Source organism: Ceratotherium simum, chromosome 6 (assembly GCF_057802395.1).
Source record: "Ceratotherium simum simum isolate JZ-2026a chromosome 6, ASM5780239v1, whole genome shotgun sequence".
NCBI classification, from domain to species: domain Eukaryota; kingdom Metazoa; phylum Chordata; class Mammalia; order Perissodactyla; family Rhinocerotidae; genus Ceratotherium; species Ceratotherium simum.
This window is the reverse complement of record NC_141905.1, coordinates 26,861,919-26,876,530: the sequence shown is the minus strand read 5'-3', so window position 1 is coordinate 26,876,530 and position 14,612 is coordinate 26,861,919. Positions and strand designations below refer to the sequence as shown.

Below are 14,612 nucleotides of genomic sequence, written 5' to 3'. Positions count from 1 at the left end.
CATAAAGTAGTAGAAGTATGCAAGTAAACTTAATACTAGTTAGTGGCAAAATTAAGAGAGGACAAAGGGAGATTATGCAGTTTGTTTTTATAACCCTCTGTTTAGTTTAATTTAGTATAAAAAGGCATATAATTTTTGTAACTTTTTCAATTTAAAAATATTAAGGAAAAAAGAGACCCTTGATCTTCCCACGACTAGACGATTCTCTTTAGGTTTTAAGCAGCACGTCGTGTATTAAAATCACACATGCAGGGGGCCTGTACCATCTGCTCCTTGGAGAGATGGAATGTGAGCTGGAATCTGGGGGATGGAGGGCAGAGTAGGAGTGCTAGTTAAAGATGAAAGCTTCTGGGTTGGGCTGCGTTCGAATCTAGCTCTCTGCCACCTACTGAGCTGTAGGACCTTGGGCCAGTTACTTAACTGGTCTGTACCTCAGTTTCCTTGTCTTTAAAATGGGAGTAATTAGATGACCTCTTTCATTTGGCTATGGTGAGAATAAAATGAGATTATACATGCAAGATGCTTAGCACAGTGCCTGGCACATGGTATTCAATAAATGATAGGCATTATTATTATTATTAATATTATTTACAGTAGGCACTTCCCAATTGCTTACAGAGTGGGGAATGGTGGCTATAAAAATCTAGAGGACGGGACAGCAACCTCAACTTTGCTAGGCCTGTGCTTCCTGGCACATAGGTTGATGTGCTCCTGTGCCACCAAACTGAGAACTGACTTTATTCTTGCCGGTATTATAACCACCTAAAATAAAAAACTACATTTCCCAGCATCCCTTGCAGCTAAGGGCAGGGGAAGTCTTAGGTGGGACTTCCCTTTGGAAAGATGCCCTTTTGCTCTTCTTTTCCCTCTACCTTCCTGTGGTCTGGATCCTACAGATAATCGCTGGAGCCCTGTCAGTAATCTTGGCCCATGCAGCAACCTTGAGGAAGGAAGCCATGACCTTGGGATGGTGGAGCAGAAGCACAGGAGCCTAAGCTCCTGAAGACCCTAGAGTTGCCATAACAGCCCCAACTTGCCTTCCTCTGGACTTCTTTTATGTGAGAGGGAAATAAAACTCTATCTTGCTTAAGCCCCTTTTCTGAGTTTTCTGCAACATGAAAATGACCCTAGCCCTAACTAAAAGAGTTCTCACAAAACAACTAACCTAAAAAGCAAAAGCTCAGGGTGAAGAGGTGGTGAGAGGTGTGATCTGGGGAGGGGCTGGGGACCTTCTCCTGGGCGAGGCTGAAGGTGAGGATTGACCTGGGCACTTACTCATCACCGATGTACAGCTTGGGCCAGACCTCATTGACGTGGGTGTACTGAGGACTGCCCTTCCAGAAGAGACGCTCCAGCTCGAAGGCTCCGGGGGTACAGTAGTCTTCCGCCTCCCCCTCCTCTGCCTTCTGCAGCAGCCTCCTGGCAGATGGGTAGGCATTCTTGAGGCTTGTCTTCGGTTCTCCGGATGTCATCTTGGAGCCCAGGGATTTGCTTTCCTTTCTGCAGCTGGTCATGAGAGAGGGTCAGAATTGGGGTTAGCAGGGAACAGAGGTAGGAAATGGGCTTTACAAAGAGAGGTGGGAATAAGCTGATCTTAAGTTTTGGCAGACATTTTCCTGGCCTGCTGTGCTCCTGCTTCCTCTTCCCAGGCCACAAAGAAGGCCATGGTGACAGTTAAACAACACTTCCTCAACACTCCAGTCTCCGCCAGAGCAAGAGTGCTGGGCACCCTCTGATGTGGGCCGAGGAGGATTTGCAGCAGACTGGAGATGTGCTTCGGGCTTAAGAAATCCCTGCAGGCAGCCAGTCCCTTGCTTCTTTTCCTTTAGATTTTACCTCTTCTTTGGTGCCTACTTTTTCCTTTTTCTGACTCCAATCTGCTGGTTTGGGCCATTTTGAACCGGAATAGGAAGGCCCAGACAGCCTCTGCCATTCCAGGACTCTGGTACTTAACATTTGCAGAGAGCCAGTGGAATGGGTACCCCTAGAAATCCAGAGGCTATGTTGTCTGGGCAGCCAGACACATTCTCCGGGCTTCAGCAGCCTTGGGGTTGTGAAAATTAATAAACAGAAACCTCATTTAAAATGGAGTCAGGAGGCCAGAACAGAGAACTCTTGCACGTGCCACTCAACACACACTGTAGACCTGGAAGGGAAGAGCCGTACCTTGCATCTCTAGACAGGAAGTGATACTACTTTACTTCGCCAGCAGAAGGAAGGAAGAAATTCCTCCTTGCCCAGCAACAGCTCAGCCAATGAGAGACTGCCATAAGTCAGCCAATGAAAAGCCACTATACTTCAAATTCCCAGTTTGCTCCAATGGACTCTCTGTTTATAACAGCCCCGCCCAATTTTGTAAAAGAATGTTTCTCCCCTTTGTTTTTCCGGACTTGCCTGAGGTTTACCGTAGACCTCGTGTCACAAATTCCAATTCCTTGCTGTTCCAGAATAAAGCCATTTTGTTGGTAGAATAACTGAGTGTTTATTTGTTTTAGGCCAACAGAGTGGAAGAAGATTTGGCTGCATGAGGCTTAGTCAGCTAGTTAGGACAGTTGAAGTCAATATTTGCCGCTCACACACTAGGGGGCTGGCGGTTGTGCTGACTTACCAGGGGATCAGAAGAGATGTTCCAAGCTAGAGAGCTGTGTTTTGCAGATTGAAACGTGTATTTGGAGAGCTTGTCAGACTCTGCAAGTGGAATGCAGGAGAAGAAAGGCCGCTGTCCCCAAGGAGATGAATTAACTGTGGAATTGGGCAGGTTTGTTCTCTGAGCTGAGCGACTGATACATCTACACTCAGACAGCCTGGGGAGGGAAGGGAAGTTCTACTCCTGGTGCTCTGAGACTGCGGGGAAGGAGAAAAGAATTGGGTAACTGAGGAACACGGAAGTGGGTGATGGGGAGGGAATATTTATTTAGTTAGCAAGTATTTATGTAGCACATATTTTGTGCCAGGCACTGATCGAAGTGCTTTATAATTATTAATTTATTTAATCTTCTTAACAACCCTAGGAGATAGGTGCTTATTATTATCTCCATTGTACAGATGAGGAAAATTGTAAATTGAGAATGTTTGTAACACATGGTCTCTGTCTTCTGAGAAGAAGTAATTCCTGAGAGAGAGGAGGTGGGGCTGGGGGGATGCAGTGTGAGGAGAGGCAGGCCAGGGATTTGAAGAATGTGAAAAAGGGTTGGTAGTTTCAAAGACCGCTAGGATCATGTGAAAAGGACTCAGGATACAACTCCAAGAGGCTCCCTCTTGTCAAAAATGGAAAAATTTGAACATGAGTAATAAAAATAATTGCAGTGCATTGAAACATCAAACATTTAAATTGTAATGTTACTTAAAACAATTATTCACTGTTGGAAGATGCTGGGGAACCAGCTCATTATTTTGAAGACAGATAGTAAAGGGAAAGAATCCAGCATTTATTGTTCCTTTCTGATACAAACTGTACTACTGGGTAGATGAGGGAAATTTTCTCTTTTATAGACGTATTCCAGATAATAAAGAAGGAAGAAAGCACCATTTTATAACACCCGATGAGCTAATGGAGGTAGGCATTGAACACTGACTGCTAGCAACATAAGGAGAGATGATCAGACATTATGGGCCTTCTGATGGAAGAACGCACCACCACCACAAAAGTAGTCTCACCAAAGAAAAACCTGAATGTTTGATCAGAGTCCTCAGAGTCTAGATCTAACAACCAATTTGCAGGAGATTCAGAGGACAGTTAAATTATACCACAGGGCCTTATCTTTTAGAAATACATACTGAAATACAGATGAAATGATGTGATGTCTGGGGTTTGCTTCAAAAATGATATAGTTGGAAAATGTAGTAATATATTGTGTGTGGGGTGGGGGGTATAGGTGGAGGTGTGATGAGGCAGGATTGGCCATGGATGATGGTGCTTGCGGTTGGATGATGGTTGTAAAATAGTTACTGTTTCTCTTTGTGTTTCAAATTTCCATAAAAAAATTTTTAAGAGGAAAAGGAAAGGGCTGAAAGCACTGCTCCGGGGAATTTGCTTCTCTCAAGTTCACAGGAGGTGAATTAAAGGAGCACTAGCTAGCGGTGTGTGTCTTTGAGGATCCTGAGAAGCCAGGATCTATGACTTGCTCCTGCAAGATCCTGAGTTGGGGGATGAGGGCAATAGGCAGCAGAGGTGACCCTTCTTTGGGGTCTGTCAAAGCGTGATCTAAAGACCACTTCCCTCAGAATTACCCAGCACTTGCTAAAAATAGATTCCTGGGTTGCACCCTGAACTGGGGCTAGGGGCCTAAGAGCCTGTATTTTAACAAGCTCCCAAGTGAGTCTGATGCTCGGTCACGTTTGATAATAATTGCCCAAGAGTAGTACGGCTAAAGAATCAGGAGCTGGTAAGTCAAGAGAAGGGTAGTAAGGGTGCTCAATATGCTTTCCATCTTCTCGTTGAAGTGGAGGCCAGAAGAAGGGTGCAGGACCGGGAGGAGTGAGGGGCTGGATAACCTTGCTCTGGGCTCCTTGGAGATGGTTCCTTAGTGTTGTTTATCTCTGTAGCCTCAGTGTCTGACACGGAGGAGGTGTTCAGAAAGTATTTGTTGAATGAGGGAATGGCTTCGTGAATGAGTGAAATGAGTGAATGAATTACTGAGTGAGTGAATAAAAAAAGGACTGTGAGGCCTGTGCTAGGGACTCAGTCAGAGCTGATGAGGCGGGACTGAGCCTCTGGGCTAATTTGGAGGAGGGGTAAAGGTGAGCGGAGTGCAGAATACAGGACAGACCAACCCCTGTAGCGGATGGTTGCTCAGGCCTGAACTCCACTCTGGAGTCTGCCTGCTGGCGTTTCCAGTCACAAAGTGGGGAGTTGTTTCAAGGGATGGCCAGAAACTTCTGAGGCGGGCACCAGCACAGACCCCTCAGGCTCCTAAGAGTGCAGTTAGAGCTCTCCTTGCTTCAGGTCCACAGGCAGCTTAATTCTGAGAGGTCTGGAGCTCAGCCTGTCCATGGCACCAACTCTTCTTGTTTCAAAATGAGTAGAAGCTGGGCACCATGCACCTAAATTAGGAGGTTTAGGCCATTTTGAACCCTGCCTGCCACTAAAGGAGGCTTCAGAAGAGGTGATTTAGGGAGACACTGGAGTAAATTGCATTCTGAAACCTCTGCCTGCCTCCTTTGATCACTGAAGCTGACCTCACCCTTGCTGAGGCCCTTCCTCCTTCATTATACTGTGGAAGGAGCCATCCCCATCCCCATCCCCGTGCTGAAAGCCTCGGCTGGATTTCCAGACAGAAGAGGAAGTGGTGTGGTCTACCCAGAGTGGCTTGGCACGCAGAGGGAGCTCTGGGATCTATTATCCTCCGGCGTGCAGATTTGATGGGGAAAGAGAACAAAGCACAGAGCCGTCCAGAAACCACAGACCTGTAATCTTTCCAAATCCTGAAGGCGGCCTGTGTGCATCCCTCTCTGCATGGCTCCCAAATCTCTGAATCTCAGAGAGGCTGGGAGCGTCTGTTTCCCAGATCACAGCCAAAATGGAAGGAGAAGACAAATCTGTTTGGTTTCCATAGATTCGACCCAGAGATTAACTGCCAAGGTCTTGATGACATACACAATATCAATCACAGGCTAAATGTCATAATGAGAGCTGGGCAGGTTGTCAAGAAAGGCCTCCAGCTTCCTGTTACAGCTTCATATTTAAAGGTTTGGTCCCTGGAAACCAAATGCCAACTTGAAGGCTACTTGCCTGTGTGCAGCATCAGTCTGTCTCCTCCTCAAAGGAGAACAAACTCAGGCTCCTTCCTGGAGGGGCCAGGCAGGTAACATGGAGGAGGGAAGTGGGTTGGGTGTTAAAGAATAAAACAAACAAACAAAGACCTAATTATAGGCTTCCAGCGGGAGACATCTGGGAGTGGTGGGAACTGTGGCACACTAGAGAGCCCAGTGCCCCCTCTGAAGGGGCAGCAACTTGCCATTCCATGTGGGAATGCAAGCCTGGATTGTCTGATATTTTTATGAGAAGTCAGAAAGCAGAGTCTTGTGAGAAATCTGCTGATTTTTATATGCCGGCAGCTGTAGCAGATGCTGTCCTTGTCCCATCCCACTCCTCAGCTCAGATCACTGCAGTGTAAGTGGACAGCTCCCTGGTACACAAAGGTTTCCTCTCGCAAGCCCCTGTATCTCTTAGCTTGAGGGTATTTTCTGGTCTTTGCACTAGTTAGGCCTAAAGTGTGGGAAATTACTCGCAGAAGTTATCGCCAATGAGGGGCAGGAGTTGGTGGATAAATACCCCAGTTTCCTCCACCGTGAGCGGGACCATTCTAAAGTCTGTTCTACACAGTCTCCTGGAGGCTCCGCAGTGCGCTCCTGCCCGGTGCCCAGAGTGGTAACCTGCTCACTCACACATCCTTTGCTGGCTCTCTTCCCTCCTGGTCTCATTTCTCCACTCTGCACCGTGCTTCCTGGAGCACCTCGCCAATGAACAACTTGTACCAAAACCCTGGTCTCAGGGTCCACTTTTGAGGGAACCTGAACTAAGATACTGCTAATTTTAAAACATTTAAAGACACTGTGATAACAGAGAATGCAGAAGCCAAGTGATCCTTGACCACCAAGGCCTGGAGTGCCATTTCACTCTGTGAAACAGTGGCCTTTACTTTGAGGAGCTAGTTCCAGAAATAATCAACACATTAATTCTGACTCCATTTCAGAATTTTCAATGGTACAGCTTGCATTTGGTTACAGGTTTCCATTGCCCAATGAGGAAAGGCTTTGATCTGAATTGAAAACTATAATTTTGACACTGTGATTTGACTTTATGTAAAAAAGAAAAAAAAATGAGTGTATATATATATATATATATATATATATACATGCTTTATATATATGTTATATATATTAATATTAATTAATATATACTTATAATTAATTTATATATATTAATTATATAAATATTATTTATATATTTATATAAATAATATAAATATATACATATATTTTAAAACTAGGAAAAAAGGCCATCAGAATGTCCATACTGTGGGCAAGTGGCAGGACTCAAGGAAATTTTTTTCTGTTTTCTATTTTGGGATTCTTTTAATAAATAATCATATTTCATAATAAATAACCATGTCTATACTTTTTAACTGTGCTGGCCAAACAGAACAGTCTGGGCAGAAAGCTGCTTGTGACTTCTAATTTGTGATTTCTACTCTATCTTACTTGCTCCCGGGACCTGGAACTTTCCTGGGACTCCTCTGCCTCTCTGTACCTCTCTCCCTACGTTCACTGGCTCATGGCCTTTCTCTGCTCTCAGAGCCCCAACAGTCACTGAGGACTCTCAGATCTACACATCTCTTCCTCCATAAGCTTCATTATCTTCTTTGATAAAATGGAGCTGTTAACAAGGGGGGTAAAGATGCTTTTTAAAACAAACAAACAAACAAAACCCCAACCTGAACTCTCTTGCTTTCTAAGGTGGAGGATGGGAGAAGCGGGAGGAGAGATGCATCATTCATTTCGGTGGGAAAATTAAATCTCTAAGTGGCCCTGTGGCGAGATGAGGGAGGGAGGGTGGTGGGGGCCAGAGACAGCCAGGTGAGGAGTGTTCAGGGGAGACACAGCCACAGGACTACTGAGAACAGGGATTCCCAGTGTTCAACTTTGCGGTGCCCTGTAGCTATGTCAGCCCCTGCTTTGTCACCCTAGACCTTCGGTGAAACTGTTAGACACGACAGACTGCCACCTTTGTGGTGGTTCTGAGAAATTAAAGGGAAAGGCTTGTGCCAGTGCAGAGAAGAGACCAGATGTTTATGAAGCAGCAGGTACAGTACATGTGATTCTGTTCTTATACAAAAATACATTTCACCAAAATAGTAACACTGGCTATATACTTATTTTAGGATGATGAAATTACGTGATTTTTCTTCTTTTTAAGGAAGTATCTTTTCTAAAATTTCTGTGGTGGAACATGTATTACTTGAGTATGTGGAGGGGAAAAAAAGCCTGTGAAAGTTCTGTTTTAGAATTGTTCTGGATGTAGTAGATGCTCACCCTAAAACTGGGCTGAGGCACAGGAAGGTAGCCTTCAGGGTGAGGCCTGACAATGTGTTCCTTACATCTGGCATGGCACTGAGTATCCTCCCAGTAAGTGTGAGCTCCGCAAAGGCAAGGCTGTGTCCCCCTTGAGGCCTCTGGTGGCTGAGCCAGGTCTAGGTCGCGTCAGAAGGTCATTCTAGTCCCTCAGTGCTTCCCGGGAAACCAGAGGGGAGTCAAGTTTTGTGGGTCCTGAAGCTTATACAATTTCTTTAAGGAAACCAAATAGGTGCAGGGCCTTGGAAGAGGCCAGTGCAAGTACGGGGTTCTGAAGCTTCGGGGTAAATCCACCTCTGAGGGAAATTTCCTTCCCCTCTGACTGGAGACAGACCTCAGATGGAGAGGGCAGCACCCTTCCCTGTCCCCCATGACTCACCTTAGCCTGCTCTTGGTCTAGTCTAAATCAGCTAACCTTGGGGTGCTCTGGTGGGTCACGAGTGGGGATGGGAAGTGGCGTCACCTCCTCCTTGACTTCACCTCAAAAGTTAGACCTGGCCCTGCCCCCTCCTTCCACCCAGCTTTACTCACACATCCGTCTGTTAAGCACCAGGGATAGGCTGGGCCAGAGAGATCTCTGCCTTCTAGAAGTTTTTAGTCTAGTAGAGCTTTTATAATCCTTTTAAAAAAATTCTCCTCTCCTTTTGAAGGTATCCTGTATCTGTGCAAACGTGTACGTCACATGTTTATGTCCTAATGCATTGGGATCATTGGGGGAAGTTAGTCTATGTTTAAATGCATGCACACCACATTTCTTCAATGACACCACCCAAGTTGGGCTTGGAATGTGCCTTGAAAGAAGGAGAGACTAACAATGTTCTTGTGGTTGGGTAAATTACTCTATTAGTACAGTAATGCCTACTGCTGAGGTATGTGGAGGGTGGAATTTGGCAGCAGTGTACATATATAAATATACATATTTTAAATTTACAAGTCAGTGCTTGTCTTTAAGCATCTTAAATCTACAAAAATGATCCTAGCTAAGAAGTAAAGGTTGTAGGTTTTTAAAAAATTAAAACCTGGACGTGAAAACCCAGGAATTTTCTGTTGCCTATAATTTAATTCTTAATGTATCAGACGTAATCCAAGTTTAACAGATTTTTTTTCTTTTGGATTCTGGCAAGTATGTTAACAGGAGGCAATTAAGTGAATTAATATAAAATCCTTTTATTAAAAAAACAGAAAAGGCTTCATTTAAAGAGGTAATTTGATATTCCTTCTACTATGGTGTCGATGTCATTAACTTGTTTGATTAACTCTTCGAATGGTTTCAAAGTGCTTCGGGGTGGTAATTTATGAACTCTTAATTGATTTCCCCAATCTTGATTTGGCAGAGTCAGGCCTCCCGGAAACCGTGAGGAGGCTGGAGGCCAACACGTGGCTTCCTCCTCAGACAAGGGAGCTGGCGGGATGGACTTGACCTCTGTGGCCTGGCTTCCTGTGAGGGAGAGAAGGCTCTGGCACAGGAGATGAGAGGCCATGACGTCTGACCAGGCCAGTTGTGGTTCCTTCCTAAGTAGCTGGAGCTTTGCTTCCTCTGAAAATGTGTGGAAACACTGCAGGCAGTTTCACAGCTCATGAATTCAGGAGTAGATGGCCTTTTAGCCCACATCTTTCAAGAACTATTTCCCATTGTGCATCACCTCAGAACGTGAGGCTTCTTTGTGTGAGGAAAGATGGGAGTGGGGTAGACTGTGGGGATGCAGCCCCCACTATGGGCCTGCCACCCATCCATTTCCCATCCAGGCCGCTATTCCTCAGTAAGCCTATCTCTCAACGCTGCACAGAGGAGGCTCTGGGCCTAGGGAAGGCTGGGGGCTAAGCTCTCACCTCTTAAAACTGCCACAAAAGCTCACTGAGAAATCAAGGCCCTAGCAGGACCCAGAGAAATGATTATATAGATGGTTACTTTTATCGTGTGCCTGCTGATTACCTACTCTCAAAATCTCTTAGACAGGGAATAGCTGCCCCAACTTTACCGATGAGAAAAATGAGGGTCAGAGAAGTTAGTGATGACATCAAGCGAGTAGGTGGTGTGGCTGGAACTCAACCCAGGCAGCTGAGCATCCCAACCCGAGTCAACAGATAGGCCACTATATTCTTGGTCACAAGGTATGCGCTCCTGAGGGCGGGCCTGGGCCCTTCAATTTGGTATGCCTCCCTCTCCGATGTGAAGCACAGAGTGGTGAAGTCATGGAAAGAGCTTTCACTGGCCTTGGAGTCTCACATTTCTGGGCTTCACCTTCCTTATCTATAAAATGGGGATAATATCCACTTCACTGGTTGTTCGATTATATGAGATAATATAAGTCGTTGGCACATTGACATAGGCTCAAAGAATGTTTCATGAAGGGGGAACGAGAAGGCAGGGGAAGGGTGGGTGGAGAATTCCCAACTGTGTTGGGAGCTAAGTTCTGAGCTAAGAATAGGGAAGAGTGAGTAGAGCAGTTTGGCCAGGGCCAAGGGTCTCTGATGGGTGGTTGTGGCAGATGGGAGAGGGCATAAATAAGCCTGAACATTCTCCTGTGGGTGATGGGGCTCGTTTGCTCCTGTATGTAGTGCAAGCAAGGTTTTGGGAGGAGGAGAAAGGACTCTCTCCAGCCAGTTAATATCTGCTGGCTGTGCCAGGCTGCTATGAGACTTGAACCCCTGTTTACTGTAGAAGTGGTGGGCCCAGAACCATCAAGGGTCTCCGGAAGCAAAAATTCAAACACCATCTACTCTGAGGTCTGGCTGTAGAGGACAAATGGAACTATGACTGCTGGCACCAGGACCTGGAGTAGCTGTTCCCAGGCCCAGTCCTCCCTGGGGGTAGATCCAGGTTGGAGTTCAGGCCTCGACGGAGGCAGGACAGTGAGATGTCACCCCTACCCCCACCCCACTGAGGGGCACTAGAGCACAGTGGCTGCGCCATCAGAGGCACACTGGGTTCCAGTCTCTACCACTGTCTGGGCTTTGTGACATTGACAAACCAATTCACCTCCTTGGGTCTCAGTTTCCTCATCTGAAAATGGACATGGACATGATGAAGTAGATCCCTCACAGGGCTGTTGTAGTTGTGAGGAGTAAGTGAGTTAATACTTATAAGAAGAGCTCTTGGAACAGTGTCTAGCACATCGTCAGCACCAGGAAACATTACTGATACACAAAGTGCAGTGTCTGTGGAAGGCCAACCCTGGCTCAGTGGCTGGTGAAGGGCAGGTTGCCCCCTCCTCAGGTGGACTCAGCTGGGCCTCAGCAGGGTTGCAGGAAATGCTAACAGCCAAGGCTCAGTGCCCCTCCTTTGCTCCTCATCCCCTGAGGGGTTGACAACAGCCATAGGAATTCCACCCTCAACAGGACCCAGATTCCCCTCCAGCCCAGTGTCACCCCAGAACTGAAGTGTCCCCCCAGAACTGAAGTGTCCCCAGTGAGGGCTTCCAGCTTATCAGATGGTGGAGGACCACTGCCTTCCCTCTAACCCTCAGCACAGATCTGCTTTTGCCCTTGAAGAGCCTTCAGGGCCCACTGACCTCCCCCTAACTCCTCAGACCCTCTCCCACTCCCCTCCACGTCCAAGGCTCTTTCCTCGTACAGGACTCAGCTCAGAAGCCCTTCAAGTGTTGTTTGTAAATGTCATTTTGTGGGAACAAAATGATTTTCCCTTGAAGAGAACAAGGGGGGAGCACAAGGAAGAGGTGTGGGCAACAGAACAAGCACCAAGTACCCGGGAGCCTCAGGTGCTGGAGCCTTACGTGAGGAGCCTCTCCACACCTGCGCCTCATGCCCCTTCCCTTCTTACTTAAAAGGTTTTTCCCTTGGAATGTTTTCAGCTTCCCTGAACAATCAGAGCTCCCCACACCCAGCAGCTCTTGGGTTCCACTCCCATGAGGGGCTATTGGGGCCACAGGACAAGGGCGCCAGGGTCTAATGGGAGATCCCTGGTCTAGACACGGAACGCCTTCCCACCTTCCTACCTACACGTGCTGCTGTCTTGATCAAGTGGCTCTGTCCCTTCGTGACGCGGTCTCCCCATCTTTCCCAGGGCAGTCATCCCCAACCCTGTCCTTCCACCAGGACTGGGAAAACCTTTGAAAATAGTCACTCTGTCCAACTGATGCCTAGCATTACCCAGGACGCAGGAAGAATTCTCATCCCTGGGGTGTTGAGTACTTATTTGTAATTGTGCTTCCCTACACATGATGCGAGTTACTTCAGGGTCTCTATCCCTGCCTCCCGCTGAGATATTTTCCCCTCTATTGGCTCAGCAGACAAATGCAGACCCTTGCTGGAATATGATATATGATAACAAAGCATCCAATGCTTCAGAAGGGCCCCATGAGCTTTACCCCACCCTATTATCCTTTAGAAATGGTCATTGAACTGGAAGCTCAGATTTAGAGGGAGGGAAGTGGAGAAAATTTCATGGAGTCTCTAGAGAAGGGGCAACAAGAAGCCTTTCACACTAAAAGGAGCTGTTCTCTGCAGCTCCAGAACAGGGTGGAAAGGGGGGCCTCTAGTCCCCACACCCAGGCCCTCAAAGAACATTTGGCTGGACCCAAGAGGTGTCAGCCTCCCACCCAAGGGCCTTACCTGTGCGTGCTGGGGCCTGGCCGGGTCAGGAGGTGCTGGTCCGTGGGGCGTGTGGCAGCCGCACACCCAGCCGCCTCGACTGGCATCCGAGAGCCTATTTTTAGGGTCAGATCTGCTGACGCTGACCTTGCGTGCTGCCCAGTCAGAGAAGAGACCTGTGGCGTCTGCTTGCAGAATGATTCACCAACGTGACCTGAAACCCTTGACTTCGGGAGTCCTGTACCTGGAGCCCTCACGCTTGTCCCCAGCCCAGCCACAGAGGCAGGACATGTGGCCGCCGGGGCAGGGACAGGCAGGGGGATTTCCCAGTTCTGTTTTCTTGGGATGGACGAGGCCAGGTGTTTGTGGGGCCCAGCCCGGGCTCTGTCCCGGAACAGCTGGAACAGGGGAGGTTTGCCCGCTGGTGCAGAGCCTATGGGAGGGTCTGGGGCGCCCAGCCTGAGGAAGAACTCCCCATTCCAGTCTTTTCTGAGAGTTTGTGGAGCCATCTCTGGGGTGTGGATGGAGTGGATGCTACATCATGCAGGGGCGGTCAATGAAACCCCAAGAGACTGTAAGCTTGTGTTCATTTACATTGTGTCACTTCCGGAGAAACCTCTGACAAGTGGCCAACCCTTCTGGGCTTCAGTGGGAAAAATAATCATAACGCTGTTCTCTTATGTTGTTACGAGGGTTAAATGAGATAAAGTACGGAAAGTACTTAGCACAGTGCCTGGCATGTGATAAACATTAAAAAAATGCTAGATGGTATTAGTATGCCAAAAAATAGTCCCAATTCAACATCCCTGGTCTCTCTTCTTAGTGGTTCCTTCTCTCATCCTCCCATCTTGTTGGCTCCAGGCTTATTTGCTCCAGGATCCCCACAACAAGCCCTACTACTGTGGCCCTCTTTTTAGTGCTGAGACATGTAGTCCTGTCCAGGATCCTCTAATTTTCTAGTAAAATCTTTCCAGGACTTCCTATCATTCCTTATAACAAATGACGTCGTTTTCTATCTTTCCCCATTCTTATCACTCCCTTTTGGGCATACTTTAATGTGTGAAGGATTGAGGGGAGAGGGGATGGAGTCACAAGTCTCCCCACAATCCTTCACTTAACAGGGGTCGCGGTCTTTCTTGTGTCAGGGTCATTCTGTTGTCCTCTGCAACTTTGTATTCAGCAAACCAAAGATCTTCCTCACAATTTGCAGGTTAGCTACTGCCAGTTTTATTTAGAGTGCTTACTTCTACTGTATTAGTCACTGTGAAACTGCTAAAAGACTTAGCTTTTATTGATTTCTTGGTGCAAAGAATATTTACAAGGCAAAGACTCAGGATCAGTGTACAACGAGGCCAAAATGTCAGGGTCCAAATATCCCTGCTGTCAAGCGCTGGAGTCAGAGCAGTAGGGTCAAAAGGCCCTTCTGCAGTTACCCCAAGAACTAAAGGAGTCAGAGATGCTGGAGCTGACAAAGACTGAAGAAAGATTTCCATCTAGCTGGGAGCCTGAGGGGCTGGTCCCAGCCCTAACCCTAGCCCAAGTCAAGGGCTAAGGAGGCAAGAGGGGCCTCTGAGCACGTAGGTTCAGCAGGGGGGCAAAAATCAAATATCTAAAGACATCTGAGATTAGATAGATAGATAGATAGATAGATAGATAGATAGATAGATGATAGAAAGATAGATAAGAGAGGGAGAGGATGTTCAACTAAATTAAGCCAAGAGAAGAATTTGGTGGGTTGCTGGATTATCACTGCCATTAGAGTAGACCCTAAATGTGCTTGACCAGAAGACTGGTGACCTCCCTCCCCACACCCCACATGCCCCCAATCCTTCACACATTAAATATGCCCAAAAGAGGGTGACAAGGATGGGGAAGGGTGGAAAATCACATCATTCATTATGAGAAGCTGTCAGAAGCCCTGGGAAGATTTTATTAGAAAAGAGTGGGGGTGGTGGCAGGGGACACCTGGTCTATCTTCTAGTAACTGA

The 14,612-nt window shown here is 47.1% G+C and overlaps 1 protein-coding gene across 2 annotated transcripts in view; it reads right to left on the bottom strand.

Annotated features, from left to right (window-relative positions):
• Positions 1-12,746, bottom strand: part of DUSP29 (dual specificity phosphatase 29) — a 33,252-nt gene extending 20,506 nt beyond the window's left edge. Inside the window, exons 1-2 of one of the 2 annotated variants that reach the window (XM_004426940.3) lie at positions 12,646-12,746; positions 1,276-1,506 (exon numbers count right to left, since the gene is read on the bottom strand). In XM_004426940.3, the coding sequence (XP_004426997.2) occupies positions 1,276-1,506; positions 12,646-12,731 (317 nt within the window). In that variant the 5' untranslated portion in view covers positions 12,732-12,746. The remainder of the gene's footprint in view (positions 1-1,275; positions 1,507-12,645) is intronic. The other variant, XM_087431999.1, reaches the window with a different exon arrangement.
• Positions 12,747-14,612: the final 1,866 nt, after the last annotated feature.